The following is a 27,087-nucleotide window of genomic DNA, read 5'->3' on the forward strand; positions in this document are numbered from 1 at the left end:
GTGAGTGAGGTGCCGTTATCTTCAGTCCTGGGTTTGGACAGTCCTTTAAGGCGAGCCAGGGTCTCAAGGATCTGAGATGGTTTCAGCTGATCCCTCCACTGGTTGATACCAGAACTAAGATGATGAGACAGATACAGTTCAATCTGACAACATCTTTTCTCAACAGCATTTCAGATCTTTCCATATTTTCCTTTCAGCCTTTGAAAAACCTGAAAACATGCAGTCCTTACATGCAGTAGGTCTGTGGCAGGCCGCAGTAGGAGTTAAATCGAGACAGGAAGCGGTTCTCCAGGTCAATCACTGTCTCGCCGACCTTCTCGTCACGAGTCAGGAGATCATAGTCGTAGACTGAGATTTTCAGGTCCTTGTCCTGAGGCAGGAAGCACGTCATCTCAAACATCCTAAACAAGACATAAGAGTGTGAGAAATCTATCGGATCTACCTTCTCATCTTAATTGTTTAATTCATTCATGGGTTTACCTTCCAAACACGGGGCTGATGGTGTTGGGTAGGTAATGATCTCTGTCATCGATTGTATTTCTCCCCAGCGATATCTTTATGTATGGATCACACTGAACAGGAGAGAGAGGACAAGCTCAAGCAGAAGATACTGAGGAGGCCATGTCTGCTGTGATATGCGGCTTTCATTGCTGGTAATAAAGATTCATTCTCACTCTGCCGTTATTGTCTTTGGGCTGCAGGTCTATGGCTCGAACCACATAAATCCTGACCAGACACTCCTGGGGTCCACTGTCTGGCAGCTCCCTGAACTGACGGGGCGGGGCAGCAACTCCGGGGTCATCTGGGAGAGGGTACACCTTGAATGAACCCTGCAGGTACAAGAACACACACCACACTGAGGAGATCCAGTTCATTTTACAACGTAACTGTGGCCCCTCCAGTGATAAATCCAACTAAATCACACAGCATCTAATGAAGTATTAGTGTTCTGAATGGTGTCGGACTACCTTGAACTCTCCAACCACAGTGGGATCATCGTCCCCGTTTTCATTCTTGCCTCGCTGCAGTTTGAAAGTGTTGCAGAAATCAGTCAGCCCTTTGAATTCTGGGACGCCCTCCAACTCACAGTCATAGACCTGAAAATTCACAGGGTCACATTCAAGTCAACTAAAGAGAGGTTTTGGTATAATTGTGCAATTTTGTACATTAATGTTGTTTTGTGTTTATTGTGGGAGGACATAACGCCAGCTTACTTTGAGTGTGTCATAGCCTTTCTTGAGGTAAGGACCACATCTCTCCCGGTCTCCAGTTGAACAGTAGAATTTACTCCACCAATCAATTGTCTCTTTTTCCTAAAGATGGAATTGCATTGCATTTGAACCTGTTTTTGGTATTTGGTACAAGTATCTGAATCTTTTATCATATTGTCTCTCACCTTCTCTACATGCTTCGGAGAAAGAAGGTGCGATGTGACAAAAAAACAGAAAAGAAGACACAAATACATACAGCAGGTACATAAATGCAGAAAGATGTGCGTATACTAGGCTATAAACATCGATAAGTGAATCAGTGAATTGTGATGAAGAAAAGGATGTGATGAAGTGATTCCAGCCGCAGTTTCACCATTGACAGCGATTCTGTGAAGCAAGGGCGTAACAGTGGGCGATGCGAGTGTACTTTTAACACAGCTGACATGTCATAGCAAGAAAGGCACGTGTGTATTATTTCATCCATGTATGGGCAGCTCTGCCAGTGTGCATGCTTACTGAGCCATCATTACTGTTGTCTTAAAAGTGCTTTTCCTGCCATGACTTGCCAAAAGATCTGCTGTGAAAAAGGTTGAATGTGCACATCTGCACTAAGACGACTGGCCTCCAGAGGGCCCACCAACACTAACACTTCCTGTCTCATGTGTAACATGATGCCAGTGGTTAGGTTAATGCCTCCCAAAGAGAGAGACCTGGCTTTGAATTATGACCAGTCATATATGATTTTGATTGTAAATCAGAGGAGGAAGACTTCTCTTTTCACTCTCAACATAATACTGATTATTTTGCTGTGTCAGATTTTTTGTTGTACACTTTAAACATTAGGTTAATTTAAATCTTAGTTATGACATTTGAGGAAACTAGCTTATTTGCTTTAATCACAAAAGTCAGACACACAAATCTGTAACAGTCACGTCTGTGTGCTACACATGAAGCTGAAGCTCAGCATGAAGACTGTAAACAGGGAAACAGCTTGTCTGGTTGTGTCCAGAAGATAACAAAATCCACCTCCCAGCATCTTTAAAGCTGGAGTTTGGGACTTGTCCCTATAAATTAAAGTCTGTTGCATTTAAGTCATTGCCAGAAGAGTTTGCACAATGCTAATTAAACCTCTCAGTGCCAGATAAATCTTTCTGTAGTTTGCTGTATGACAGAGTTTTACATCTTGTGTCTGTGGACACTGGTAGCAACGCGTCATGTGACAACCGGCAATGATCGGTTCGGCACAGCTGAGGATAGGGGTAACCGTAGCAACGAAGAAGAAAAAGACAACAACAACTGGGAGTATAGTGTGAAAAACTCAGAACAGAAAAAAAAAAGTTCCCGGTGCATCAGATAAAAAAAAAGAAATGTAGCGTTCAGACAAAGGATTACATTTGAAAATCTAAAACTATAAACGGTGAGGCGTACGTCGACAGTGTTAATTACTGTCACTGTTAGAGGGGGGAGCCAGACACAGTAACTTCTAAAAGCTTCATCATTAGCATGAGGACATGACGACTCTTGGCCTCACATAGTCTGGTACATAACCACTAGTGACGGATCAACATGTAGTATTTACCCTGTGAGCATTTTTCTATTGAAAACTGGTTGATTAAAACAAAGTGATCCATAAAAAGACTCTTAGAACAGATTTAAAAGTAAAATTTTTTCAGCAACAAGATCTAATGAGGGCACTCGCATTGCTTAGACTGGAAGGGCACTTTCTACCTTCAAAGCAGTCGAAGTTGTATCACCTAGTACATGTGTGTTACAGCAGTAAGCATAATTTCTTATTTTACATTAACTGGTTCCATTACAATTATCTGGAAGCCTATATAGTTCCACTCATGACATATACACATTATATGCATTAAGATTAAGTGTTTGTTTGGACCACTTTTTGCCTTAAAGTGCAACACGACTTTGGAGATTTACATTCACGAATATCGATATCGTCATTCTTTCAACATACAACTGAGCAAAATATTAGAAAGATTGACTGAATTTGTGTTTTGTGACAAATGGTATTGTAACTGAAAAGGGGTCTTAGACATTCAGACCAAACATCACCCAGTTTTCAACTAGAAATCAATGCTGAAATCCCAGTTTTGCTGCTCTCAGGGTCCATTTGAGTCTCTGCACAGACTTAACAAATGACAAGTGCTTAAAACAGTTTAATAGCTAAGTGTTAGGAGCAGGGTTTTGTTCCACGTGGACAGTACTAGATTGGCTGTTTCCCAGTGTTTAGAGTTTTTGTGCTAAGCTGAATGGCTGCTGGCAGTAGCTTCACATGTAACATAGAGAGAAAATAAAATAAGGGCAATTTAAAAGCTATTTCTATTAACAGAATATAAAAACTATACTGAAAGAGGGTTCAAAAGCAAAATTTCACTACATCTAAGTTAGGATGTCAGGGGTCTAGAACGCTCATTTCCATGTTACGCCCTTGCTGTGATTAAAAAAAAACAATGATTAAAAGTGCTCATTAAAAAAAATAAAAATAAAAAAAATGTGATATTAAGTGAAATCGCAGTTCTTGTGACAACTCCCATGTAGATGATTTGTGACAGCATTCTGAGGGTTTCCTTGAGCTTTCTGCAGCACGGTGGATTAAGTGATTCTCAGCCTCCAGTGTCATTGGTGCCCAGCGTTGTGATTTAGGAAGCTATAGTAAGTAACCATACATACAAAGTGGGACGTAGGAGAAGCCAATTTGTCGACAGCGGCCGACATGCTGTGCATAAACTGTCAGAGCCAGAGTATTAAAGGTCGTCAAATTTGACCTAAAAGTCAAATTATGCACTTGAGTTAGCAGACACAACGTAATGTGTGTGTGGGAAGAGTTTACCTGAGTTTCCAGCAGTGGTCTTGTCTCCTCCATGATGATGGCAACATCTTTGGGTTTTGAAGCCATCATCAGAGACACTGTCGACGAGGAGTCCAGCATTAGAACAAGGATTCTTATCTCTCTGTGTTTATTGTATCAGAATTCATATTTTTATGAATCGCCCCTACTTTTCGTGGCCATGGCTCCGTCTGCGGTGATGACATACGGGTCACATCTGAACTCCTGCAGAGAAGTGATGGTGCACTGACCCACCACAGGCTTCCTGCCAAACGGACGGTGGTCGATCACCTTCAGAACAATGGGGGGAGTGTACATCTCATCCTTTGGAAGGAGCTGGATTAAGAATATAGGGATGACAGAAAAACAGTGTTTAAAGTATTAAGCAGAAGTAAATGACACTGACAGATTACATTTTTACAGTTTCCAGCACACAGAATTTGTATATAATTCTTTCAACTGTGAGTATTCTAACTTCCCCTGTTCAATAACTTTGAATTAGGTAAATGTTTCTCCCTCCCAGACACTTCCTTGTCTGATTTCCAGCCACACCCTTTAGCTTGTGTAACACTGTCATTACCACTTTGATGAACAGCACTGAGCTGGGGAAGTTGGGGCTCTTTTTCATGTTCTTGATGACAGCTGACTCCACCCTCTGGCCGCCACACTCCACCACCAGGCTGGGCGAGGACACCGAGGCCAGCTGGTACGTCTTCATGTTCCTCAGGCCCCATGCGAGAATCTGAAACCATTGATGCACACGCAAAGGAAGCTGTAGACACGATGTATATGTCAGTTCAGAGGGACAGTGGTGTCTGTGGTTGTGTATTACCTCCACTGCAGTGAGCTGCACTACAGGCCGGATGCCCTGAGGAACCATGTAGAGGTTCTCGGCTCTCTTTGGGGGAACCAGGGGCAGATCTGACTCACTTGACTACAGAGACACAAATCACACTTTTTGGTTTTCCTTGGAAGATTACACTCAATCGCACCAGAGAAATAACTGAGGCAGCATGTGATGTGAAGATGGCATTACACCAAACACTTTTTTTTTTTTTTTGCAATCCATAAAAGTAATGAGATGTATTGATGGACATGGAGGTGGAGGTTCTTAAATAGTTCCTACATCTTTTAAGAGATTTGACTCCAAAATATCCCAAAGCTTCAGGCCTAGAGGAAATATTCCTGTTGTAAATGCTGTAACACAGGACAAACCTTGTCGTTAAGAATTAGTTCAGCAGCCACCAGTGCCTCCCCAGCCTTATGCCCCTTCTGGATGACGGGATGCCACAGCAGTTTTGGTGTCTCATCCATGCCAGGATTCAGCTTCACCAGTGGGACGCAAATACTGCGGCCCAGCATCTCATCCTTCCCCTGTGTAGAGGATCAAATGGCATAATTACATCTGAACTTAACTCTAATTTCCAAGATTATGTCTACTACTAATGAGAAATTAACTACTGAGATTGTAAACAAAGGACGTAACAGAACAGACACGCACAGGTGAGGTTTTTAACAAATGCAAATGAGCTTCATATAGACAAAACTATGTCAAGACAGATATCAAATGTGCCTTTGTGTCTGACTCAATTTTCTGTTCAAGACATTTGCAGTGAAAGTGAAAATGAAACACATAAATAACTTGTTCCCTAAAATAAATATCCACACAAAAAAAATCAACAATCAAGCACATACAAAGTACTTAATCAAGCACTGAGCACAGATTCAGTCGTCTATATACAGTATATTTCCCACAGCTTACCACTTGGTCGTGGTCAAAGAACTCCAGTACAACCTCAGGGGGACGGGAAGCAATGTGTCTGGGGTCTCCGTAAACCTCTACGTCATTGAATATCAGAGTTTGGTCCCAGGTTGGGTTCAGCGTTGCTCTGAGCTTCTCTGTTGTCTTGCTGACATGCAGGAAGGAGACGTGTGCATACGGATCTGTGATGGGAAAAGTAGCTGGTTTAATGGCCCTGTTTAATATGTACTTTTGCAATTTAAATTCTAAACAGACAGTCTTATGTTGATATTAGAAACTAAGAATTCAGCTACACAAGTAAACATTACCAGAGAAACTATCTTTGTCCATAGATGCCAAGTTCTGTGCCTGATAGACGTAGACACGGAGATGGTACATGTATGATCCTATGGAGGAAAAAAACATGTAAATGGATCTATATCACATATGTATGCTGTGTATCATTGTCTACATTCTGGTGTTTATCATCGTTCTGTACACATATGTATGCAGGAACACATGCATTTACTCGTATTTGCACCACTCACTGTCAAAGGAGCAGGACACAGTGGGCGTGTTGGCACCAAACATCTTGGTGGCATCAGCTTTGGAGCCTTTCTCTTTCTCCTCCATATCAACTCCCTGCAGAGCAAACCAAGCAGACAAGTTCATGCGTCACACACCAAATGAAAACACACCGTGGCACTGCAGACGTGCTTAATTCAAATGTAAATATTTGAAAATATTAGCAGCCCTGTGAGCTTAGATTTGGTTCCTGTTTCTGTGAAATTCTTTCCTCTCCAACTTAAACAAGGACTCAGACTGTTTTCCCGTCTGAATCCTGACCTAAGTTAAGCCATGCTCACTTTCTGTCTTTGTGAAACCAGATCCACATCAGAATAAGACATACTCACCAATGCCCCCTCCAGCTGGAAGATGGCGGACGCTCCGAGGCGATCTTCTGGTCCCATCTTTCGTCTCCGGCGCCTTCGTCGAAACGTATCCGATGATCGCTCCTTTCTGTGGAATTTCCAGCCGATAAGAGACGAGAATTCCCAGCCCTCAGGGTCACCATGGTCCCTTTTCTGAGTGTTTAAACAGACACATAGTTCAATCATTTTTTCACTCAGAGCTACAGAAGAAACGAATCCATGAAGTGGAGAAATCAGTCAGTATTAATGCACTATTCTCACATCAAATTAAAGTAAAGCATTTTGCAAAATAAGCATCCATTTAGAACCAAATGATGCGACAGTACACAGTGCTGCCCTCCTGACTCATACTGACCTCCATAGCTGCTCCGGCTGCTGCGGTTCTCTTGCGAGGTCGAACCAGCCTTCTCCTGCGATGGACATGGTAGACCTTCTCCGCAGGGACCCAGGACCGAGGCTTGTCGTCTGGAGGAATGGTCACTCCATACTCCCAGCCTTCAGAGCACACACAGACATTCAGAAAACATGTGCAAAACAGTTCCCTGAACATATGGTATCAATTTGATCTTGTGTGTTTATTTTAGTCTCCTCATTAAACCAGGTTGGGAAAAACAAGAACAGCAAATATGAACCATTCAATACAAGTAACCCTTTTGAGTTAATAGTTTAAGCTGTTTGGTGAATGTCTTCACCTAGATCGTCCACGGCTCTGTTGTCGTCCACAGTCCACTCGTCCTCCCACATCCAACCTGGAGGACAATCAAACTCTCCGGGGTTGCGGCTCTTCTCCCCATTCTGTAACAACACAAAAACTCTGTCAGCTGCACACACACATTTTTAAAATGATCTATTTTATGACTGATCACAGGATGACGTTCCATTACAGGTAAAAAAGAAAATGTGTATGCTGTTGCTGAGTATGATTACTATTCATACGTGTATTTCTGAGAGACATGAAGACAAAGATCGTGTGTGAGTCATTTGCAGCAACGCTGCACAATATTTGCATGTGAGCGTGTTGAGCTAACCACATCAGTGAAGGGCTCAGAGGCAGCCTTCCACTCTCCACCAGGAAATCGGGTCTCATTTTGGAAAACTTCATCCATGAACTCGGTGTGTCCTGCATCTGCCTCCGTTAGCAGACTGAAACACAAACATATGTAGGTTGTAACAAAAAAAAAAACAAAACACGTAAAGCCACTATGATCAGACTGTCCCCTGGTGGCAGCATTAAAAAAAAACACATCCGGGCAACATCAGTGCGCCACTTCTGTAAGATGATGTTAGTGTCATGTGGGAAAGGCGTTAGGGTTGGCATGTTTTGTCAAGGCCTCTGTTTACATGTTGGGAGTTACCCAATTATAGCCGAACTCCAACTACAACTGTAATCATATCAAGGTGTGTGTTCTCCTTCATGCTCCATACACATAATTCTACCTTTAATATACCATCATGGTTAAGTTATGCTACCAAATGACAAACTAGGCATCAAACTAAGGAGAAAACATCATAAAGATGCCTGACTGAAACAACCTGTATTTAATACTCTTCTCCACTTTGTTCAGTTTCCTTTATTTTGTCTCGTACCTGCACAAAACAGTCATACTGTTCAGCAATTACTGCTTGACAGATAAAAAGATGTTAGCATGGAAAACCAAATAATTCTATGTTCAGATTTGGAATGCACAGAATGGTTGTTCTGGAGTGGACAGAACAGACGAAATATGAAAATGTAAAATAGCTTCCAGCTCACTGGTACAGTCTGGTACCTTTGACAGTAAATGAGGGTCTATTGCATGAGAGGAATGTAAACAGTACAGAGCAGATCCAGTCCACTTCCTCTCCACTCCATACATGGGTGTTCAGTGGGAGAAAAAAACATCTTAGCTGATACAATCAGCAGCGCAATTTCCATGTAGTTTAGACAAACTTTCTCATAAGACTTAAGTGAATCCTACAACAAAAAATGTTAAAGTTTGTCTTCTTCACAAAATGTTTGTATCTCAGTTATACTCACGCTTTCTCTGGATCTATGTACCAGTCACCCTCCCACTCCCATCCTCTGGGTGGCATGAAGTACTCCTGTTTCAGCTTCAGTTTGCCTGTTACGTCTGAGAATTTATGGCGTCCAACCAGTCCTGTGGTTCCCCACTTCCCAAATACCTTAGCCTGGTTTTCATACTGTAAAGGAGGACGTGTTTTCTTTAAGGTACTGGTTTAACAGTTGATATAAATGACTCAAAAGTACATTTACAACATCAACCATTGTAAGAAAAACACCTACTTATAAGGTTTAAAACACTTGTGATATTGACAAAACCTAAACATTTCTTGCTATGCTTTGTGAATACAGAAGAATAAGTGAATACTTTGCTTTACCAGCTCAGCAAACACGCTGAAGGTTCCCTCAGAATAGGAGTTGAATTTCTTCTCATGCGCAGACAGACCCAGCCACATGTTGACTCTAATCTGAACTGGCACCTTCAAGCCCTTGGCCTTGTCCATGGGGTACTGCAGGGATCAGAAAACAACAAGTCTCATGACCATTATGATTCAGCCACAAGCTGTTTGGATAAAATCTAATGCAGCTGATTTCCTAAATGACTCAATGTAATCCATGAATAAGTTGCATTAGAACCTTTCCTTTTTCTGACAATTGTTGTGTACCTGTAAAAACACAGTCTGTGTCTTGCCACAGTGCTGACCACAGGCCTGTTCGCTGTATGTAGAGTAGAGGACTTGGTGAGCTGGGATACGGCTGTAGGCAACCCTCTTCTCACCACGTAGCATCCAGATGATCACGTCAGGCATGCTGTTCTGGGGCTGCACGCATTAAGAAGGAAACCACGTGAAGTTACGCAGCGTTACACGGTGCATTAGGCAATAATGAACACATTTTACTTTAATTATGACGAAGGTTCTGCATGGTTTTGAAGTGTTATTCACTCTTTCTGGCCAAATTTTGTCTGAGGTAGTGTGCAAGAGTGAATTACAAAATGTAATTCTGAATGCATGATATTAACCCCTTAACCCTATTCAGGACTGTTGGACCCCAGCCCATTTGGTTTAGGTGACAGTTGCTGTTTTGTATTTTTGAAGATTTTTTTAAAATACAAAATGAGGGACATTTTTTATGCATTTGGTACCAAAAATACATCAGCTTATTAGAAAATATTAACATGGTATAAAAGTCTATAATGAAGACCAACAGATATTTTGCACATGTTCTTTCTTGGGGTCCCGAAAGACCTTCTACTTATGGCAACATGAAAGTCCTGAATAGGGTTAAAGATTGAGTGGGAAGCAATTTTTTGGTGTCATTTGGCAGAAAATCCATACTAGCCTTGTAGGGTAGTGTATTTCAAATGGTGTGAGAGGAAACTAGACTTCTGCATGTCCTCTGGGCTTTGTTCTCAGGCTTCATAAAATCTAGCCCATGATGGGAGACTTTCCAATTCCAGGTCTTTCCATAGAGAGGGTGTACTGACTGTTCTACAAATGCAGATACGTGTAAAAGTCCTGATCAGAAGCCTCAGTCAATGGCAGAAAATTATGCAGGAATAACTGCCTACACTGCAAAGCAATTCCCCAAAATAGGAAGATGGACAGAAAAGAGGGTCTGAAAGCCAGTCTGACAATAAACACACTAAAACATGTCCATATCAGCAAAGTGTACTCATATGACAGTAACTACGAGTAACTAGACATGCAAGCTGCTACATCATTCTTCTATATCTATAGCTGTTGTGGTCACATATGTAGATCTATGATACAAATTGGTGACAAGTGGTTAAGCTGAATGCTGCAAAGAGGGTTAGGGTTAGACCTTCTAGCTGCGAGGCGAAGGTGCTAACCAACAATCACCTTGCACCTGCTCCAGCTGTGGCTAATCTGATTTCATGTTATAATCAAGCTTGTGCAACACGTGCATATGAAGCACAGGGTTATGCAAGGACTGGTCTGGTGAGAAGTGCTTAAGAAAAAAAAAGGGGGTGGGGGCTGCAGGATGACAGCTATACTTTCAAATTCTGGTGTCTTTTTTTTTTTTTATAGAGCTTCTTCTTTGTTGCTGCCTACTTCAATTTTGGTTTGAACTCTGCTGCTGTATTTTGAATGACATCAACCCTTTCTGAATCATCATTTGAAAGTAAAAAGTCACACGAGTCAAACATGTAAACCACTGTAGATACCAATGATGCAACATGCAATAATCCCTGAGTTGATTACACATCAAAACAGTAGTTTCTTAGATTGTCTGACATCTATAGTTTCACGTTTACTGATTCCTTATTTGTTGCACACAAATTTTTACCATAAGAGTCCAATAAACAGAACAGTTTTAGTATAAAAGGGGGTGAATGTTCAGGAGTTAGGACTAATATCTCTATTCACATAAAAAAAAATCAAAATAAATCTAAAGATGTTTAAATTGTGAAGATTTTCTTTCTTTCTGTGTTTGTACCTCCTCAGCCAGCTGTTTGAGTTTGTCAGCCCAGGACTCTAAGTCTGACAGAGTGTCGCGGATCTCTGCGGCCTCCTCTCTCATGCGTCTGGCTCCGTCCCTCATGGTGGTCAAAGCGCTGTCTCTTAGCTTCTTGATTTGGATGTCCAGAGACGTCAGGTTAGAGCGGCCCTCCAGCTCAGGTGTTGGGAAGCTAGTAGACAAGTTCAGATTAGGCAAAACAAGACATACAGTTAGATTATCTAAAATAATTAGCCAGTAAGCTATTAAGTCTTTATTATCTCACAATGTATAGTAATTTGTTTGCTTTGATGAAACCTTTTCCTTCCTTTATGTCTAACTCTTTTGGATTCATCTTATTTTTACTACTTCATAAAAAAAAGCATAGAAAACATACATTCTCCTGCTACATTTCTCAGCAACACCACATCCTCTGTTTACCTCTCCAGGTCTTCAATTAGCTGATTGAGCAACTTCAGCCACACCTCTACAAGTTTGTTGTCGGAGACTTTAGCCAATATGGCAGTTTTAAATGCCTCCAGGTTGGATTGCTGCAACAACAACAAAATAAGGGTGAGGATTATGTTTCCATCTTAAACCTCTATGACTGACTCTCATAGTGGCGCGCATGTACCACAGATTAGTATAATACAGTGCTCATGCAAACCTACAGGCCATAAATCCAAAACTGTGATTTAAATGGCAGCAATAATTGTAGGTTTTTAAGGATTACAGGTGACAGTTCAGCATTACCAGGCGGTGAGTAATGTAGAGGATAATGTTGACGGTGTCCAGGCGGTGGCTGATGTCCTCCCAGTATGAGGTAACTACAACCACTGGTTTAGTGTTTGCCCAGGGCAGGTAGTAATAGTGGTTACCTGGAAAAATGACGCACCAAATTAAAATAATCTTTTCAAGAAAACCGCCTGTAAAGTGAACAGATTACACATTAATGTACTCATTCTTCAAAGCTGATTTCATCACTCACCATCAAACACAGCACAGCTGTACTGAGTGGTGGAGGCCAGCGGTTTGCAGGTGGTGTCCAGTTTGTTGCCATAGTTACCAATGCTGACCTCGAACTGGATTGGTTCTCCCGGTTCCTGAATCATGGTGGCGCTGTGGAAAACTGCACACAGACAGTACTTTCTCCTCCGCTGGTATTTCTGATTTAGGACAGCACACAGAAAGTATTTTGAATGCATTAAGACTTGGTTTCACTCTATGGACAGACTTTTAAAGCTCATCATATCCAGTCATCAAATGTCCCAAATCTTGGGATCACACATGTGAGAGGTACAACTCAGCGGACAAACAGTCACATTACCTGTGCCACCAGGATGTCATCACTGTGGATGTTGTCTACTGTTTTGTCTGCTTTCCCCTCTAGCTTGGTGGACAGCTCCACCAGAATCCTGCCCCTGTACGCCACTCCTTCTCCCTTCACAAAGAGAAAATATTGATATCACACCACAAAGAGCAAACAAAGGAGAGAGAGAAGAGAAAATCTGAAATTAATGGTGACTTATAAGATACTAAAAAATAGGAATGTCCCCATCTAGTCTCAGCGATCAGGATTGGAGCAGATCAAGGCAGTTTCTTTAGTAATCAGTACTAGTCCAAACCTAAGTGCCATCCATCGTTTATATCCACTGTCACATAGGTGTTATAAAGTGGAGCTCAATTTATGGCAGGACATTAGGGATGCAAATTTTCCATAATTTCCTTAATCAGTAATCTGCAGTATTGTCAGTCGAAATTCCTAAGTGATAGCACAATTTATGCTCAGTAGATGTTTGTTTCCTGTTTCAGACAAGAGTCACATGACATGAGCGACAAAGGTAACGCTGTTACATTTGCCACTGGGATACAATAATTGTCTGATACAGTTTAGCTCTCGCTAACTAAATCCCCACAATCCTCTCTGTTTGCCAACATGGACCTGCCCATAGCCCGAGGGATCGCCTCTTTGTGTCATTACAGCATAAACACTTAGCAGGAGGAGGAACCAGGTACTACAGGTACTCTACAATACACTTCACATACATGTAGAGAATACAAGTTTTTATCGAACCCAGTCTCCACAAAATTATACAACTAAACTGCATTCTCATATAAGCTTGGATGAAAGGTATTTTCTGCCTGGTTACATGATCAACATGTCTGTGCCATGTATTTCACTGTTTCACTGTTGCTCCTTTTTGCTATTTTTCAGGCAACCAATCATATATTAGATGGGGTGGGATGTGTCACCTTGGTAACCCAGAAAACAGAGGAGACGCATAAAACATGTAGGGTAAGGGCTGAATCTTATCCCACACTATGCCATTTTTACAAAAGCTTAACAAAGTAATTTTTGTGTCTCACCTTAAATGAACTTCTAACATGTGAAAGTGTCTAACAAAACCTTTTCCTAAACTAAAAAACATACTTGTTGTGCCTAAACCTAACCAAAAAGTGAGTGAAAAATATTTTTTTCAGACTGGCCACCTTTACCACAGGTCACAACTTACAGTAATTTCAAAATAAAATTCCTTTTCCTTCAAAATGTAATTGAGAATGCAGGCTAATTGTACAGGAACGTCATTTTGTGTTCGTGCTCGTGGAGCCACAATACATCCTCCCCTCTCGATATTACATTTTAAGTAATGCCCTGCCTGAGCTTTACAAGAAGGTTTATGATCACCTACACGACTTGAAGGAACAACTTGGAAAAATGCAGTTTTTTATGGATTGCAAAGCTATTCAGTTGTCAGATACACTGGATTGATTATGTACTAAGTGTGTATTATCAGGGAAAATGGTATTGGACTGGCAGTAGTGTCAGCAGATAGTAAATGATTTTGATGGGATTGGGGGCAAATCAACCTGATCGGGACAGCCCTAATGAAAGAATAAAACATAGGACTTAACATGTTCACACCACTACCTTGCCATAGTTCAGATCTTCATACGGGTCCGGCAGGCCGCTGAACTCTCTGGGACTCCCGTACAGGTTGACATAGCACGGTCCAAACACAGGCAAGAAACCCACCTCGGACTGCCCTGAGTTAGCTGAAAGGAGATGACAACAGACTTAATCTCCTCATGAATGCACACAAGCAAAGCTAAGCAAAGCTTTGATGTTAGTAAGTCAGTGTGGCTCAGTTCGACATACTGGGTGGAGACAGTGACGGCTGGGAAAGCAGGTGAGAGAGACAACAACACGGCGCGAGTGGAACATTTAGATCTCAATGTTAAAACAGGGCAAAGCACAGTTGTATCAGCACAAACAAACATATTCAGCGTCTTAGCATGCCTAATGCGTTACATCTCATGCAACACAGAGCAAAAAAGAGCACAGGTGAACCTTCATATGATGCCATTTCCCCATTTCCCGCATGTTCCTCTATTCCAGGAGAAAAAAGAACAAGTCGAACACCATTAGGAAGTCAGTATTAACAGGCCCATATCAGAATAATGTGTTTTTCACACAGTAATACAACAATTAGCATCTTATGTCTTGATGAAACTGCTCTAAACTTCTGCTGTAGTTTTCATAAAAACTTGTTATGCATTTTATTTCAGGGTCAATTTTTTTTTCGACTCATATTTTCTTAAATAATAAATTTTTAAAAATACCTTCTATCTCTCCGCCAGAGGAAGCTATCTTGGAAAGGTTCAGGTATGTGGTGCCAATAGCATCGTTTCCTGTCAAACGATCCCTGCAAATCATACATAACTTTAGACTCCCACTGCACACACGCGACTGTTAAATAACATGCAAATATCACAAAGTCAGTGCACTGTTAGGCTCTGCTCACTATCTCATCAAGGAATGGATGGAAAAACAGTATCTCCATCTTGTTGTTTTCAGTGTAAATGTTTTCCTTTTTCCTTCGGTCCTTGGATTTGAGTGTGTTTTCAACACCTTCTGAGCTACACACCACTTTTCCAACCTTTCCCTCCTGTACATATTTCCCTCCAGCCTTCCTGGACCTCACTTATCTGAGTTCATTCGCTTAGAAACACACAATGATGAAAATTAGCAGCGAGACGGTGCCAACAGGGCCTGTTATTGTGGGAAAGGGAGGGGCCTGCTTGGTCTGAGTCACACTGTGCTGCATTATTCTCGTGAGGCTGATGTCGGGGCATGGACACACACACACACACACACGCAAACACACACACACGAACATATACAAATAGAATACAGCTGACCACACTGCGGAAACACTGTGGTACACTTTCTCAATCCGAGCGGCTCCAACAGAACAAAACAGCACCGCCTCTTAGCATTCTTCCTTAGACATACTGTAAAATGAAACTGACTAGAGTCTCTTAGGCTTAAACTGTGATCTTGCTGGACTTACCAATCAAACACTGTCAGTTTGACGCGCTCACACATGGAAGGGAACTACAGGAAATACAAGAAACTAGTTAAACAAAATGAAAAATAAAATATGTAATAGATGATTTCTGTCACTTTGTTCTTTACAGATTTTCATCCTCAGGACTGCTAACCTTGACTTGAAGGTTCAGGACTTGGTTCCACTCAGGGTTTGCATTTTTCTCAACGACCTGACTGCACAGCTGGAGACACAGAGAAAACTCACATCAGATTTTCTTCTGTAGGTCAGCAATATAGTAACCAGTTTGCTTACGTAAGCAAAAAGTAATATTAATAGATAAATGATCAGGAACCTTTTTGCCAGCAAAGCGAGCCTCTAAAAAGGGATCCACCAGGTTCTTCTTGTTTTGACTTCCTCCAAAAAACTCTTTCATGCTCTGGACAAAAGCATCATCCACTGAAATGAGACGGAAGAAATAGTTAATCACTTTCTATTTAACATCGCATTCTCTTGAGTTGTTGTGTTGGTTCAGACAGGAGTCAGGGCGTCACAAGACCCCTTTTCTGTCCAGTCATCCCCGACTTCAGTCCAGCCCACCCACTTAGCGTGCTTTGTAACTGAGGCAGTGTTCATTAATTCATTCTGCCCGCTCCACGCTCACCACATCGCTGCTACACCAGCATCTATAGATCTGCAAATCTCCCTCTCCATCCCAACCTCCTCCTTTTTAGAGATTCAGTATCATAACTCTGGTTGTTTCTCATATTTTTCGTGAATGTAGAACACAGATGGTCCATAATTGTGCCTTTAAAACTATGTAAACTAGATTTTGCAAAACGAAGACCATTGAAGTTGATCTCCTTGTTTTTGTGTTCATGCTGTGTTTATTTACACATTGTAGATCTCAGGGTCTACCGGGGGGTTTGTGATCACTCGAAGAGAGTCGCCGCCAAAACAAAAGCATGTCATTCCGAAATAAATGGTTAAAATGATAAAGTGTGCTGTCTTAGTTGCGTTTTATCAGTTTTGACAGCCATGAATTAGGAAACAATAAACTAAATGTAGTGTTTTTTTGTGCACAAACTAAGATTTTTTAAAATAATTTCTGATCTGAAGCTTGTCTTACTTTGGGGAACGTCCTCAGCTCTGAACACCTTCAGTGACAGAGTGGCCCATCGCAGAGTCACGCCTGCCGGCAGCAGCAGGTTACTCTCTATGTCGTCCTGGTCGTCATTAGACTCCCTCTTCTCCGCCTTTATAGTGTGAGAACATAGCGAATAGAAAACAGTCCATGAGAGAAAGCGACTGGCAAAATTAGCACATTTACATGAGGAACGAGGAATCAACCAGGGGGAAGTAAAAGCTATCTGAGAGCTGTTGAAGTCGGTCATACCGGAGGTTCATCTCCAATCCCCACCACGAAGAGGCTGACTTTCAGGTAGCCTTTAGCTCCAGAGCTGGCGTCATCTGGGTCATTCAACAGGAGCCACTTCCTCATCACACAGTGGGCTGCAACAGAACCACACACTTATAAAGTCCTTACAGACTTCACTAACACAGACAGCAGGTTGAATGAAAGGGGACATGAAAAGCACTTTGTGACCAAGTGAAAATTAAAAACAAAACTACATTTTGTCAGATTGGCTGAGCTAACTGTTTGTTTTATTTGTGGATACTTTAAATAATCAAACTTTTTAAGCTGCAAATGAGGATTTTTGGCCATTTATAGGCAGCGGCATCAGGTTGTGAACACAGCATTAATATATTGCCACAAGGTTTGTTAGGACATGCTAACAATTGTTTTATTTTTATTGATCATCCAGAACATACAGAGCAACATACACATTAATGTGCAGTTGTGTTACTGGTTACTAGGGGGGTGTACTGGTGGCAGGTTTGACATAGCCAGACTTTATGTGTGTTAGCTGGCTTGACAAAACCTAAATGCCCAATCAGAGATAACAGGTACCACAGTATATTTTAACAGGTTTATTTTATTCTCCAGTTCACATCCTTCCTACTTTTGTGAAAAGGAAAAATCTGTTATAATAGAGAGCTATGAAAAACATTTAAAAGTGTGTACAGCAAGAAGCGCTGTTGTGATATTCTCTGTGATAAATATCAACCTTTTTTAATCTGTGTTCTATTAGCTGTGATACCAGCTGATCAGGACAGACTACACTGCATCATCAACTGCACACACGTAGGTGTTCCAGGCAACATAGCGCACACAGTTTCCTTGCTGTAACTGTTCAGCTTTGTTCGGTGGGATAACTAAAATACAGCTCAACAGGTTTGCAGGTATAATGTAACCCATCAGCTGAGAATCTGCATCACTCACAGAGAATCATCATCAGGAGAAGAATTGGTGAAAGAGAGATGCTTTTTACAGCCAATTTAAATCCCAAACTCTGAACACAACCTCCTCGTGAGCAGGGTAGCTGAGCAGCATCGGTTACCATAGTGATCTATCAGGTTAAAAGAGAGCCACCTTCAACACTGAAAACTCTGATTTTAGGATCAACATACGTCGCTTACACAATAAGCTCGTTTTATCATAGACCCCTCTGGTAAAGCCCAATATTTACTCTCTTTTTTTTTAGCTTTGTTTTGGTCTCCACCAGCTCCTGAGGAAAATCTGTGGCTAAATGCTCCACTGTTTTCACATGTTGGACGCTATCTTTGTCTGTCCATTTTGCTAAAGGACAACTGTTTTAGAGCTTTTTCACTGATAACAGCTGCGGAAAAGTGAACCAACATAGTAAAGCGTCAGGTTGGAAACACAAAGCAACGAGTGGAAAATGCCACTCTAAAGCTCCATAGAGCTGATAGGACCATGTAGGTTATGATCACAACAGCATCATGTGACCCACTGGTAATCAACTACAACCCACAAACAGAGGACTAATAACTTATAACAGTTAATCTTAACAAGCCTAACAAAAGCATCCGAGGAGCAAAAGTAAATGATCATCAAATCTGTGGTTTGTGAAGCTCCTACCTGGTTCATCATAAACATAACCAACGTCCAGCTGGGAGAGAGAACAAGGAGAGAGGAGTCAGGCTCATGTGAACACACTTTTCTTTAGTTACATATTAAGAGTTTTGTGTGAAGGAGATTAGATGTGGTACCTCGAATTCTCCCATGAGACTGTCAGCCCTCAGTGAATAGGAATCATACACCTGCAGAGAGGACGGCGATAGTTTACATAGAGTATACACAGAGTGAATACCTCAACATTTACATGCACGTCTACTCACCCGGATACTAATGTTCTGATCAAACAGATCTGATGGTAGCATGTGGACATTGTAGAAGAGCATCTGCAAAAATGCAAAAAAGAATTCATAGTTGAAATAAAGGCAGACAAAAAGAAAACATCTTACATTCAAGCAGAATCTCACCTGGTTGAATTGTGAGGCAGACAGAATTAAAAAATAACAAATCTGTGTTGTCTGTATTCTCACTGAGACAGTAAAGTGATAGTACCTCATCAAAGAAGGGGTTGTTTCCCCTCTTGATCCTTGTCCTGTGGGTCTGTCCGCACACATTAACCTTCACTACTGGTTTGATGTTGTTGCCCGACAACTGACGGGCCTCGATGATCCGGACACGAATCTGAAAAACACACAGCATTACAAAATGACTGTGGACAAATATGTATAATTCATTGATGTATGAGAGTATCTGGTCCTGACCAAGAGCACCTCAATTTATTTACATGTAGATTAAGAGACACATAACCAGAGGAAATCTAACCACGCAAGAAATAACTGTTGTTGTCATCTGAATCTAAACTGCAATTAATTATAAATTCTTAAGTAGAAAATCGTTCTTTGTCTAATGTGTGTTCCCTTAATCCCAGCTAACAAAGTTATAACAAAACTTACCCAAGTTTTTAAAACCAAATTTTAAAAAAAACATTGAAAAGAAAAACAACATCCAGACCAAGCATACCAAAGGATTACAAAGAGTGAAAGCATACCTTCAAAAGTAACATGCATGACATAAATCTCCTGAATGGAGCTCACATTTACTTACGATCTTCATATCCTCAACTATAATCATTCTACTCCCTCGCCCCATGATCATGGTGTGAAGCAACACAGACTGCACTATTTTTCACCAGAACTGCTCCATCAGCATCATTTTAAAGATTCCACAATCACAAATCAAATCAAGCACATGCTGCTTAAGTGTTTTATTTTCATCTAAACATAGACACGTTCTGTTCTCAACCTGTACAATGCAAATTAGCAGTAGCTAGTGATAATCATTTATGTGGCACTAGTGCGAAAACAAACTGACCTGGAAGTCCTGAGGCTTGTTAACAAGTCGGTGGCGATTCTGTGCCCGGGCCACCCTCCTTCGAAGGCTAACGGACTGACCAGCGGCTGAGGAGACGCCTGCAGCGCCACTTTGACCTCCGTCTGGTTGAGTCTCAATGCCTTCCTCACCACCATCACCGCCATCTCCTAAACGCCAGAAAGACAAGATGATCACAGGTCGAACACCTGGTACGCCTCTAGTCGAATTAATTCCACCAGTAAACCAAGGTTTCTGCATTATTATGAATTACAATAACATACCAGCATCCACTGCAGCATCTCCAGCATCAGGGTCATTGGGGTTTGGTGCAGCATTGGGTGGAGGATCATAGCCAATCACAAGGTTGATTGTAGCCTGGAAGAACATGATTAGATGGTCAATTATTCTTTCTTTTTTTTTTTTTTTTTTAAAGAAGATACCATCATTTTTTTGGCTTTAGTTTTTAAATATAATCTGACAGAATGAAACTCACTCCAATGTTCTGTCCACTTTCATTGACCAAAGGAACATTTTTGGATGGCAGTGATCTCACTTGACCTGCAGCAAGGTCTCTCAAAGGGATTTTGGTTGATCCAAGGAATCTGTTAAGAAAAACACATACAGAAATAAGTTTTTATCCATTGTAGAGCCAAACTGATGTGTTGGCTAGCCAGTATTGTTTATTGATATTGGCCTGACACATATTATCTGTATCAGAGTATTTTGTGCCACCATGAAAACTTTCTTTTACAAAGCATGAACATGAAAGAGATGCTTTTAAAAACAATGTCATCACATAGTATGTCCATCAGAGCAGATCCAACTCCATTTTCAGCACTGTTTGCAGCACATGTAGCAGAGTACACATCACAGCTGAGCAGATGGTGGTGCGGAGTCAGTCTTTGTGTTCATGGTTAGTTGCTAACTAATTTGTGAAATACTTGCTGCAAAAGTGATAAATGACCATTCATTTCCCTTTTCAATGTAACTCTAATGGCCAGTTCATGCTTTCTAATTGGGCCGTGCTGGTTTGCCACACGGACGGTTGCATTTCCCTTCATATCAACCACAGAAAAGCACATAGTGAAACAGTAACTACTATTTTCTGAGGTGAGTTAGGCACAGAAGCGCAGTGGGCCGACACAGCACAGGAGAAGTTAGGACTTCCTACTATGTTTAGGCTCCATCAATGACAATTCTGTTCGTATCAAAGGATCTCCAAAGTCTGGGGACTGACTACTGTAACAGTAATTTTTCACCGTACTAGTATTTAACCACTGACACTGAGGTTCTACCTGTGCATGATGTTTGAACCTAACTGACCCACCCCCCCTTCTCTGGTGTCAAGAGGAAGCGCACACGCAAGCAACAGACTACCACAATGTTTCACGAGTTCTAGGAACTGCAATCATCTGACCTCAGACCCTAAGTTCTTAGCTCCCCTACGCTCACCTCCTACCACTAGCTTGCAATTCAGCACGTACTCATGTTTTGTTCCTCCTGTGCAGACCGTATGACAATTAATCTTTTCTGCACAAAGAATCAAATACTCAAAAGGCAGTTTATTTACTCCAGTCTCTTTATTTCATGACTTATTATCTCAGGACTCACTGGATAAATTCTCAAGGAAAACAGCAGTTTTTCCATCATACTACCGCAATCACAACTCTTTTAATTATAAATGTGTGGACGACTATATACACACTCAACTAGGTTGCCTGGTGATGAATTTACTGTTACTACCGTTCTAGTCAGCCAACATATTGGTAATCAGGTTACCGACCACACAGTAGTGAAATGTATGTGTGCTCAGTACAGCCACATTCACAAAAGGGGCATAGAGAAGGTCACCACCCAGAGCTAACAAAACCCTCCCTGCTCAGACAAACAAACGCACCCCATGAGCAAGCGCACACTCAACATCACACAGAAACCATCAGCCTCTGATTTACAGTCTGTTTTGATCGCCGCTGACTTCCTGCATGGAGAAGGTTGTATACTGTTTTCCAAAGACATCAAAAAAACAACACTGCAAACCTGAAAATGATAAACACAGTCACCTGAACAAATCTGCATCACTGTCACCTGGAACATCCTGATAATAAAACTCACTGTATCACACACGAGGTAAATGAAAGCAGGTTTGTTGCTTCTGTGAATGAGTCAATCATTTTCTGAGAGGAATGTTAATTACAACATTTCCTGTGAGATGGTGAAGTAACCATTCAATGTGATTAAGAACCAGATGGAAAATCCCAATTACATTTCTCAGTTAACTCCTTTTTTTTGTATATGAAGGGGGAAAAACCACCACAAGAAGCAATGTGTGGGATAACATATGACTGTGTGGGATGTGCCCAAATGACAATGCTCTGCTTCACTTTGTTACAATCCCGCACAACTGGATCTTTATTGGTCTTTGCCTACAGCGTCAGTTTAAAACTGCCTCGTGGCAATTTATTATTGCTTGTATTGGATTGCAGAGTACATTGAGTGCAGCCAGAAACCTCACAGCTCTTGAAGTGCAGCTTGTTTACGCTCCAACAATGTAAAAGCAACAACACACTATTAGCTCTGAGAAGAACAAAAAAAAATAACTGAAAAATCTTCAAAAGTTGCAACGAAATCCTTAAAAGGCCGAAATATTTGAACTCGTCTGTGTTTGGCTGGGTGAAATGAAGTCGGTTGTATTGTGTAAAAGAATACTTTCATGTAAATCATATCTTTCTTGGGTGGACTGAGTAATATTATTTTTGGCTGCATTCCTGATAGGAGGAATTTTTTGCAAAATAGAATCACATACTCCCTACAGACCTTCAATCTGACAACGAAGGTTCAGAAATTTAAGCTTTAAACTGGATCCACATTTTTAAAATAACCTTTTTCAATAATTTCACCTGGATAAAATAAGGAGGAAAGGCAAAAACTCCAGTGACAAACTAATAGAAGCATAGATTAAAGAATTATTAGACATGATAACAATGCTGTTATAAGGATTTGGTACTAAGCAGATTATTACAGTATTATAAATATACTATAGTTGCATTTTACTCCAAAATAATAGAGCAAAGTAAACTAACTACATTCATTGTACAATAGAAACATGACTTTTACAGATTCATAAACAGCTGCAGATGAGGTTGCTAATACTTAAGGACGCTACACAAACAGCTGGACAGAGTGTTGTTGGTTTGGCAGCACTCTGCGTCAGGAAAGGGGCTGTCACAGGAATTCCCCACAGATTCAGTGACTCTATAAAACTGGTATGTGGCCTCAAATAAGACCAGGTACCCAACAATGGCAATGGAATCTGAGTAATAAAGTGAACAGGATTTGGACTTTATCAAAAAGGGGCTTTAGGTAGGAAGCATCTGTGGATTATTCATTGCTCAGCTATGTCAAAATCTTCTGTCTACAAAACCAGAAAGGGGCATTCAGGAGAGATGTTGGACTGTCCCTGGATTCTGGGGTATTTTATATATTTTGCATCTGTTTTCAGGCTTGACTGCACTCTGATAAGAGCTGTCAAATATTAAAATATAATAAGTCATGCGGTATTTTAAAATGGCATCCAACCATAACAAAATGATCACATTCTTGCAGCGTGTATGTTGTGAACATTTCAGGGAAGACTCACTTGGACTGACAACTTCCCATATAAACAGAGAGGCCAAAACAGACTTTGTGACCGTTGTCAAGTTCTGGTGAGTCATAGAGAGACAAATATCACTCATGTTCAAAATATCGCCACCCACATGCGGGGTGAAATCCCTCCCACAGGGTTAATATTGGATGCAAAGTGTTCCCCTTTGTTGGGATGTTAAACAATTATACGACCAGTGGAACAACTGACATCGGTGCTCGTTATCACCAGACTTTTAGTCACACATGTACATACACATTTCATATTTTTGGCATTTTCCACATCTCCTGGTATGACGAAGCTCTCATGTATCTCAGCAGTGATAATCAGCCAACTGTAAATCTCAACAACACAAACAGCTGTGAGTGTCCTTGGCTGGTTTTCAGTTCAAAAAGTAACACCCTCCCTCTGTCAGCATTCATTTCCTTTCGCATAGCTGGATGAGTGTGGTCATTCCAGCGTTGACATACTACAGCCCATCTCAGATTTGGGACAAGGGTGTGAAAACCAGCAATCAAACAGTTACGATACTGCAAAGTCCCGAAATATTTTTTTTTATAAACAAGTCCAAAGTAAGTGAAAATATCTGTGCAAGGCCAACTGATTTCTGTTTACAATAAGACAGAGGAAATTAAGCAGTACTCTGAGGATTTAAGGTGAAGAAAATGTTCTTGCCATGTCCTATCGTGCATTTGTGTAACATTTCAGCCTTCAACTACACAGTAAAAATGTAAAAAGTAGTCATTTTATTAGTATTTTAGTGTCATCATCCATTCAATGATATGTCAAAGATTATAGTTTAATAGTTAAATTCACTTTAACTTAAATGAGAAAGAAAAGCTTTTTAACAGAAGGATGCAAAGCAGGTGCAAGGATAACACTTAACTTGACCGCAGGGTTTCAAATAAGTTCCACAAAGGTTGATTATTAACCATGAACTCCTTTTACTAAATTGCCTGTTCTGATATGTTTGACTGGACTGTATTAATCTTTAGCCATGATAACGGTGCAGCTTTATGGCCGTTGGTCTGTCCATTCGTATCTAACCACAGAAATATCTCAACAACAGCTGGATGGATTACCATGACATTATTAATGGTTTCCAGAGGATGCTGACTTCGGTGACCTCCTGACTTTTCATGTAGGGCCACCATGGGGTTCACATTTGTAGCTTCGAGCAAAAGCAATATGGGCAAGTCTCACTACTCCCCAGTCATCTTAGTTACACCACTGGGCAGTTCTTTTGCATTAAAAAGACCCAGACCTCTGTCTAATTGAATAGGGAAGTCATCAAATGTAAAATAAAATAAAATAAAATAAAATAAAACATCATGTTTAGAATTATGAGTCAAATTGGATTTTTAAAAAGTTTACAGGTTTGGTGACTTTGCACCAAGATTAGGTTTAAAAACCATTATTCCCACAGGTTACACTTCTACTATGCATGTACACAGCTGGGCGACCCTAGTGAGGATTAGGCGGTGTATAGATAATGGATGTACACAGTTTCACAACATTGCACTTGAATCACTGTGACAACACAATTATCTGAAAAATTCCAGTTCAGTTGTGAGAAAGCAGACGATTGGCGTTGTGTGGGAGTCGGTGCAGGACATGTGTCATGCAACCATTATCTTTGGTGTTACAAAATTCTCCCTTAGATTTCTATTCTTTAAGTGAGAATTCTCTCTCAACTGTTGGAAGGACTGTTGTTGTCAGATATTTAAGATATTTAATCTATAATCCTCTGAGTTTTGCTCTATTGCACCACTAGTAGGTCAAAGTTTTAACTCATTCAGTGAAATATCTCAACATTCATGAAATAGATCGTCACAAATCATGTCCTCTATGAGTTGGCCCTTGAATGAAATGCTTTGTTTTAGCTGGATTGTCATCAGATTTGGTACAGATGTTCATGGCTCCCAGATGCTGAATCCTAATGACGTTGATGATCACTCGACCTTTTCCTCTAATGCCATCCTCAGGTGAAGAAAGCTTCAGCTGTTCTTGGTGATTAGTGCAAACTAATGCATGCTAGTATGCTCGGATTCAGACATGACCTAAAATACTTTAAAAGCAGTCGATAGAAATCACAACATCATGATGTCCCATTCAAGGAACAGGTCTAGGAAAATGAGATATTTGCTTAGGATTACATTTAAAGGCAGAAATTTGAGTGTCAAATTTCCTGGAGATGGAGCTGCTATTTACTGTACGGCCTAGTGGGAGACTTAGTCCTACAGCTTTCTGATTCCTTTCTAAAAATTACAATTAGTTAAAAGGGCACTGATTTGCTTCTTCCTTCCTGTTGCCACGACGACAGGGATTACCCACAACATAGCATCTGGGAAACTATTTGAGAGAGAGAAGTCCTCCTCTGCTCCTACTCGGTAGATCTTTGGGGAGTGTGTCAGACTGGCCAGCCCAGTGGAAAACTTTACTAGCATGCTCTCATGTGCTGGAGAGGCTCATTTGAAAAGCTCCTCCCTCAGTTATGACTGTCCCCTGCACAACGGAAACTTTTCCTGCGTAAAGCACATGCACAGAAAATGCATTTACACTGCAGTTTGACTTGTTTCATAAGAAACAACGGCTTTAATGTGATGTGTTTACTTGCAACAGACAAGACTTTGATCGCAGTAATTAGTGATGTCTAGGAAACATTCTTTGCGGTTGGTCCAGATTGGTCCCATATGTGACTCTGGTTTTATTTGGTAGTTTTAAAGCTGCATAGCTACCCTCCACACATCTCCTCACACAGTGTCAGAGTATGTCATACGTCTACTACCATTACTCAACATTTCTTTTCAAACTTTTCCCTGTGTTTTGTCACACAACGCTGCATAAATTCCACAAAGAGAGACCGAAGACAAAACAGCAATTCATCCATCCATTGTTGCCCAATCAGGATCCGTCATCCCACACAGCCCAGCATGTCTCAGCATGGCAAGCAGGGTGTGAGGGGGAAGAGACAGCCAGTAACACAAGCAAAACACTGGGTCACTATGAAAATATCTAACTCATTTCCTTGTATAGCAGTGTGTCACTGTCGATTTGGTGTCGAAAGCACCAGGTAGCAGCCGGCGGCATGTACAAATGATTATTTAGTAGCTAAGGTACTTCAAAAGGACTTCAGATTCACCCTGACTGAATAACAGCTTCCACTGCACCAACCTGAGCTGAATTATTAGTTAAGGAAACTGGCATTCGTGCAACTGAAGAAGACAAAGAGACACATCGGCTACTGTTGGCTAACGTTCTGCCTGACTGAACAAACGTACTTCCCTCAACCTCTTCGTTCAGACACGACCGAGTTTACGCTGTGATTCAGGAAAGGTGAGGCATTTGGCTTCTCTTTCATCACCGTGATCCGTCTGTTGCACAAAGCACAAACCAAAGCTAACAGCGAGCTCAGTCTCGGGGGCCGTCTTGCACTTACTTGTCCTTCCCGATGGTTTCATAGTCTTTCACAATCACATCTATGTAGGAGCTGGAGTCCAGTGGAATGCCCTTTAGGTCAAACTCAAGCACCTGCAAGAGAAGATGAGGTCCATGAGGTGTGATGCTTAAAGAAGCAAAATTATCACAGAAAAGAGTGAAAATAACTAATAAC

At 41.1% G+C, this 27,087-nt stretch overlaps 1 protein-coding gene across 1 annotated transcript in view; it reads right to left on the bottom strand.

The window, feature by feature from the left end:
* LOC103367012 (myoferlin-like) overlaps nucleotides 1-27,087 on the bottom strand; it is a 32,787-nt gene that overhangs the window by 4,536 nt on the left and 1,164 nt on the right. Inside the window, exons 3-46 of the mRNA XM_008294893.1 lie at nucleotides 26,914-27,005; nucleotides 20,325-20,433; nucleotides 20,113-20,206; nucleotides 19,832-19,998; nucleotides 19,013-19,141; nucleotides 18,784-18,846; nucleotides 18,655-18,705; nucleotides 18,524-18,554; nucleotides 16,916-17,031; nucleotides 16,649-16,775; nucleotides 15,875-15,978; nucleotides 15,695-15,763; nucleotides 15,544-15,587; nucleotides 14,813-14,895; nucleotides 14,541-14,579; nucleotides 14,121-14,245; nucleotides 12,519-12,632; nucleotides 12,180-12,357; nucleotides 11,945-12,069; nucleotides 11,633-11,742; nucleotides 11,192-11,384; nucleotides 9,397-9,552; nucleotides 9,109-9,240; nucleotides 8,747-8,910; nucleotides 7,758-7,872; nucleotides 7,422-7,524; nucleotides 7,085-7,224; nucleotides 6,712-6,882; nucleotides 6,346-6,439; nucleotides 6,127-6,204; nucleotides 5,819-6,000; nucleotides 5,272-5,430; nucleotides 4,889-4,990; nucleotides 4,637-4,798; nucleotides 4,227-4,392; nucleotides 4,060-4,136; nucleotides 3,891-3,956; nucleotides 2,933-2,935; nucleotides 1,215-1,313; nucleotides 969-1,097; nucleotides 675-830; nucleotides 481-572; nucleotides 231-401; nucleotides 2-114 (exon numbers count right to left, since the gene is read on the bottom strand). Of these exons, the coding sequence (XP_008293115.1) occupies nucleotides 2-114; nucleotides 231-401; nucleotides 481-572; nucleotides 675-830; nucleotides 969-1,097; nucleotides 1,215-1,313; nucleotides 2,933-2,935; nucleotides 3,891-3,956; nucleotides 4,060-4,136; nucleotides 4,227-4,392; nucleotides 4,637-4,798; nucleotides 4,889-4,990; nucleotides 5,272-5,430; nucleotides 5,819-6,000; nucleotides 6,127-6,204; nucleotides 6,346-6,439; nucleotides 6,712-6,882; nucleotides 7,085-7,224; nucleotides 7,422-7,524; nucleotides 7,758-7,872; nucleotides 8,747-8,910; nucleotides 9,109-9,240; nucleotides 9,397-9,552; nucleotides 11,192-11,384; nucleotides 11,633-11,742; nucleotides 11,945-12,069; nucleotides 12,180-12,357; nucleotides 12,519-12,632; nucleotides 14,121-14,245; nucleotides 14,541-14,579; nucleotides 14,813-14,895; nucleotides 15,544-15,587; nucleotides 15,695-15,763; nucleotides 15,875-15,978; nucleotides 16,649-16,775; nucleotides 16,916-17,031; nucleotides 18,524-18,554; nucleotides 18,655-18,705; nucleotides 18,784-18,846; nucleotides 19,013-19,141; nucleotides 19,832-19,998; nucleotides 20,113-20,206; nucleotides 20,325-20,433; nucleotides 26,914-27,005 (4,993 nt within the window). The remainder of the gene's footprint in view (nucleotide 1; nucleotides 115-230; nucleotides 402-480; nucleotides 573-674; nucleotides 831-968; nucleotides 1,098-1,214; nucleotides 1,314-2,932; nucleotides 2,936-3,890; nucleotides 3,957-4,059; nucleotides 4,137-4,226; nucleotides 4,393-4,636; nucleotides 4,799-4,888; nucleotides 4,991-5,271; nucleotides 5,431-5,818; nucleotides 6,001-6,126; nucleotides 6,205-6,345; nucleotides 6,440-6,711; nucleotides 6,883-7,084; nucleotides 7,225-7,421; nucleotides 7,525-7,757; nucleotides 7,873-8,746; nucleotides 8,911-9,108; nucleotides 9,241-9,396; nucleotides 9,553-11,191; nucleotides 11,385-11,632; nucleotides 11,743-11,944; nucleotides 12,070-12,179; nucleotides 12,358-12,518; nucleotides 12,633-14,120; nucleotides 14,246-14,540; nucleotides 14,580-14,812; nucleotides 14,896-15,543; nucleotides 15,588-15,694; nucleotides 15,764-15,874; nucleotides 15,979-16,648; nucleotides 16,776-16,915; nucleotides 17,032-18,523; nucleotides 18,555-18,654; nucleotides 18,706-18,783; nucleotides 18,847-19,012; nucleotides 19,142-19,831; nucleotides 19,999-20,112; nucleotides 20,207-20,324; nucleotides 20,434-26,913; nucleotides 27,006-27,087) is intronic.

Source organism: Stegastes partitus, unplaced genomic scaffold (assembly GCF_000690725.1).
Source record: "Stegastes partitus isolate 25-593 unplaced genomic scaffold, Stegastes_partitus-1.0.2 Scaffold1006, whole genome shotgun sequence".
NCBI classification, from domain to species: domain Eukaryota; kingdom Metazoa; phylum Chordata; class Actinopteri; family Pomacentridae; genus Stegastes; species Stegastes partitus.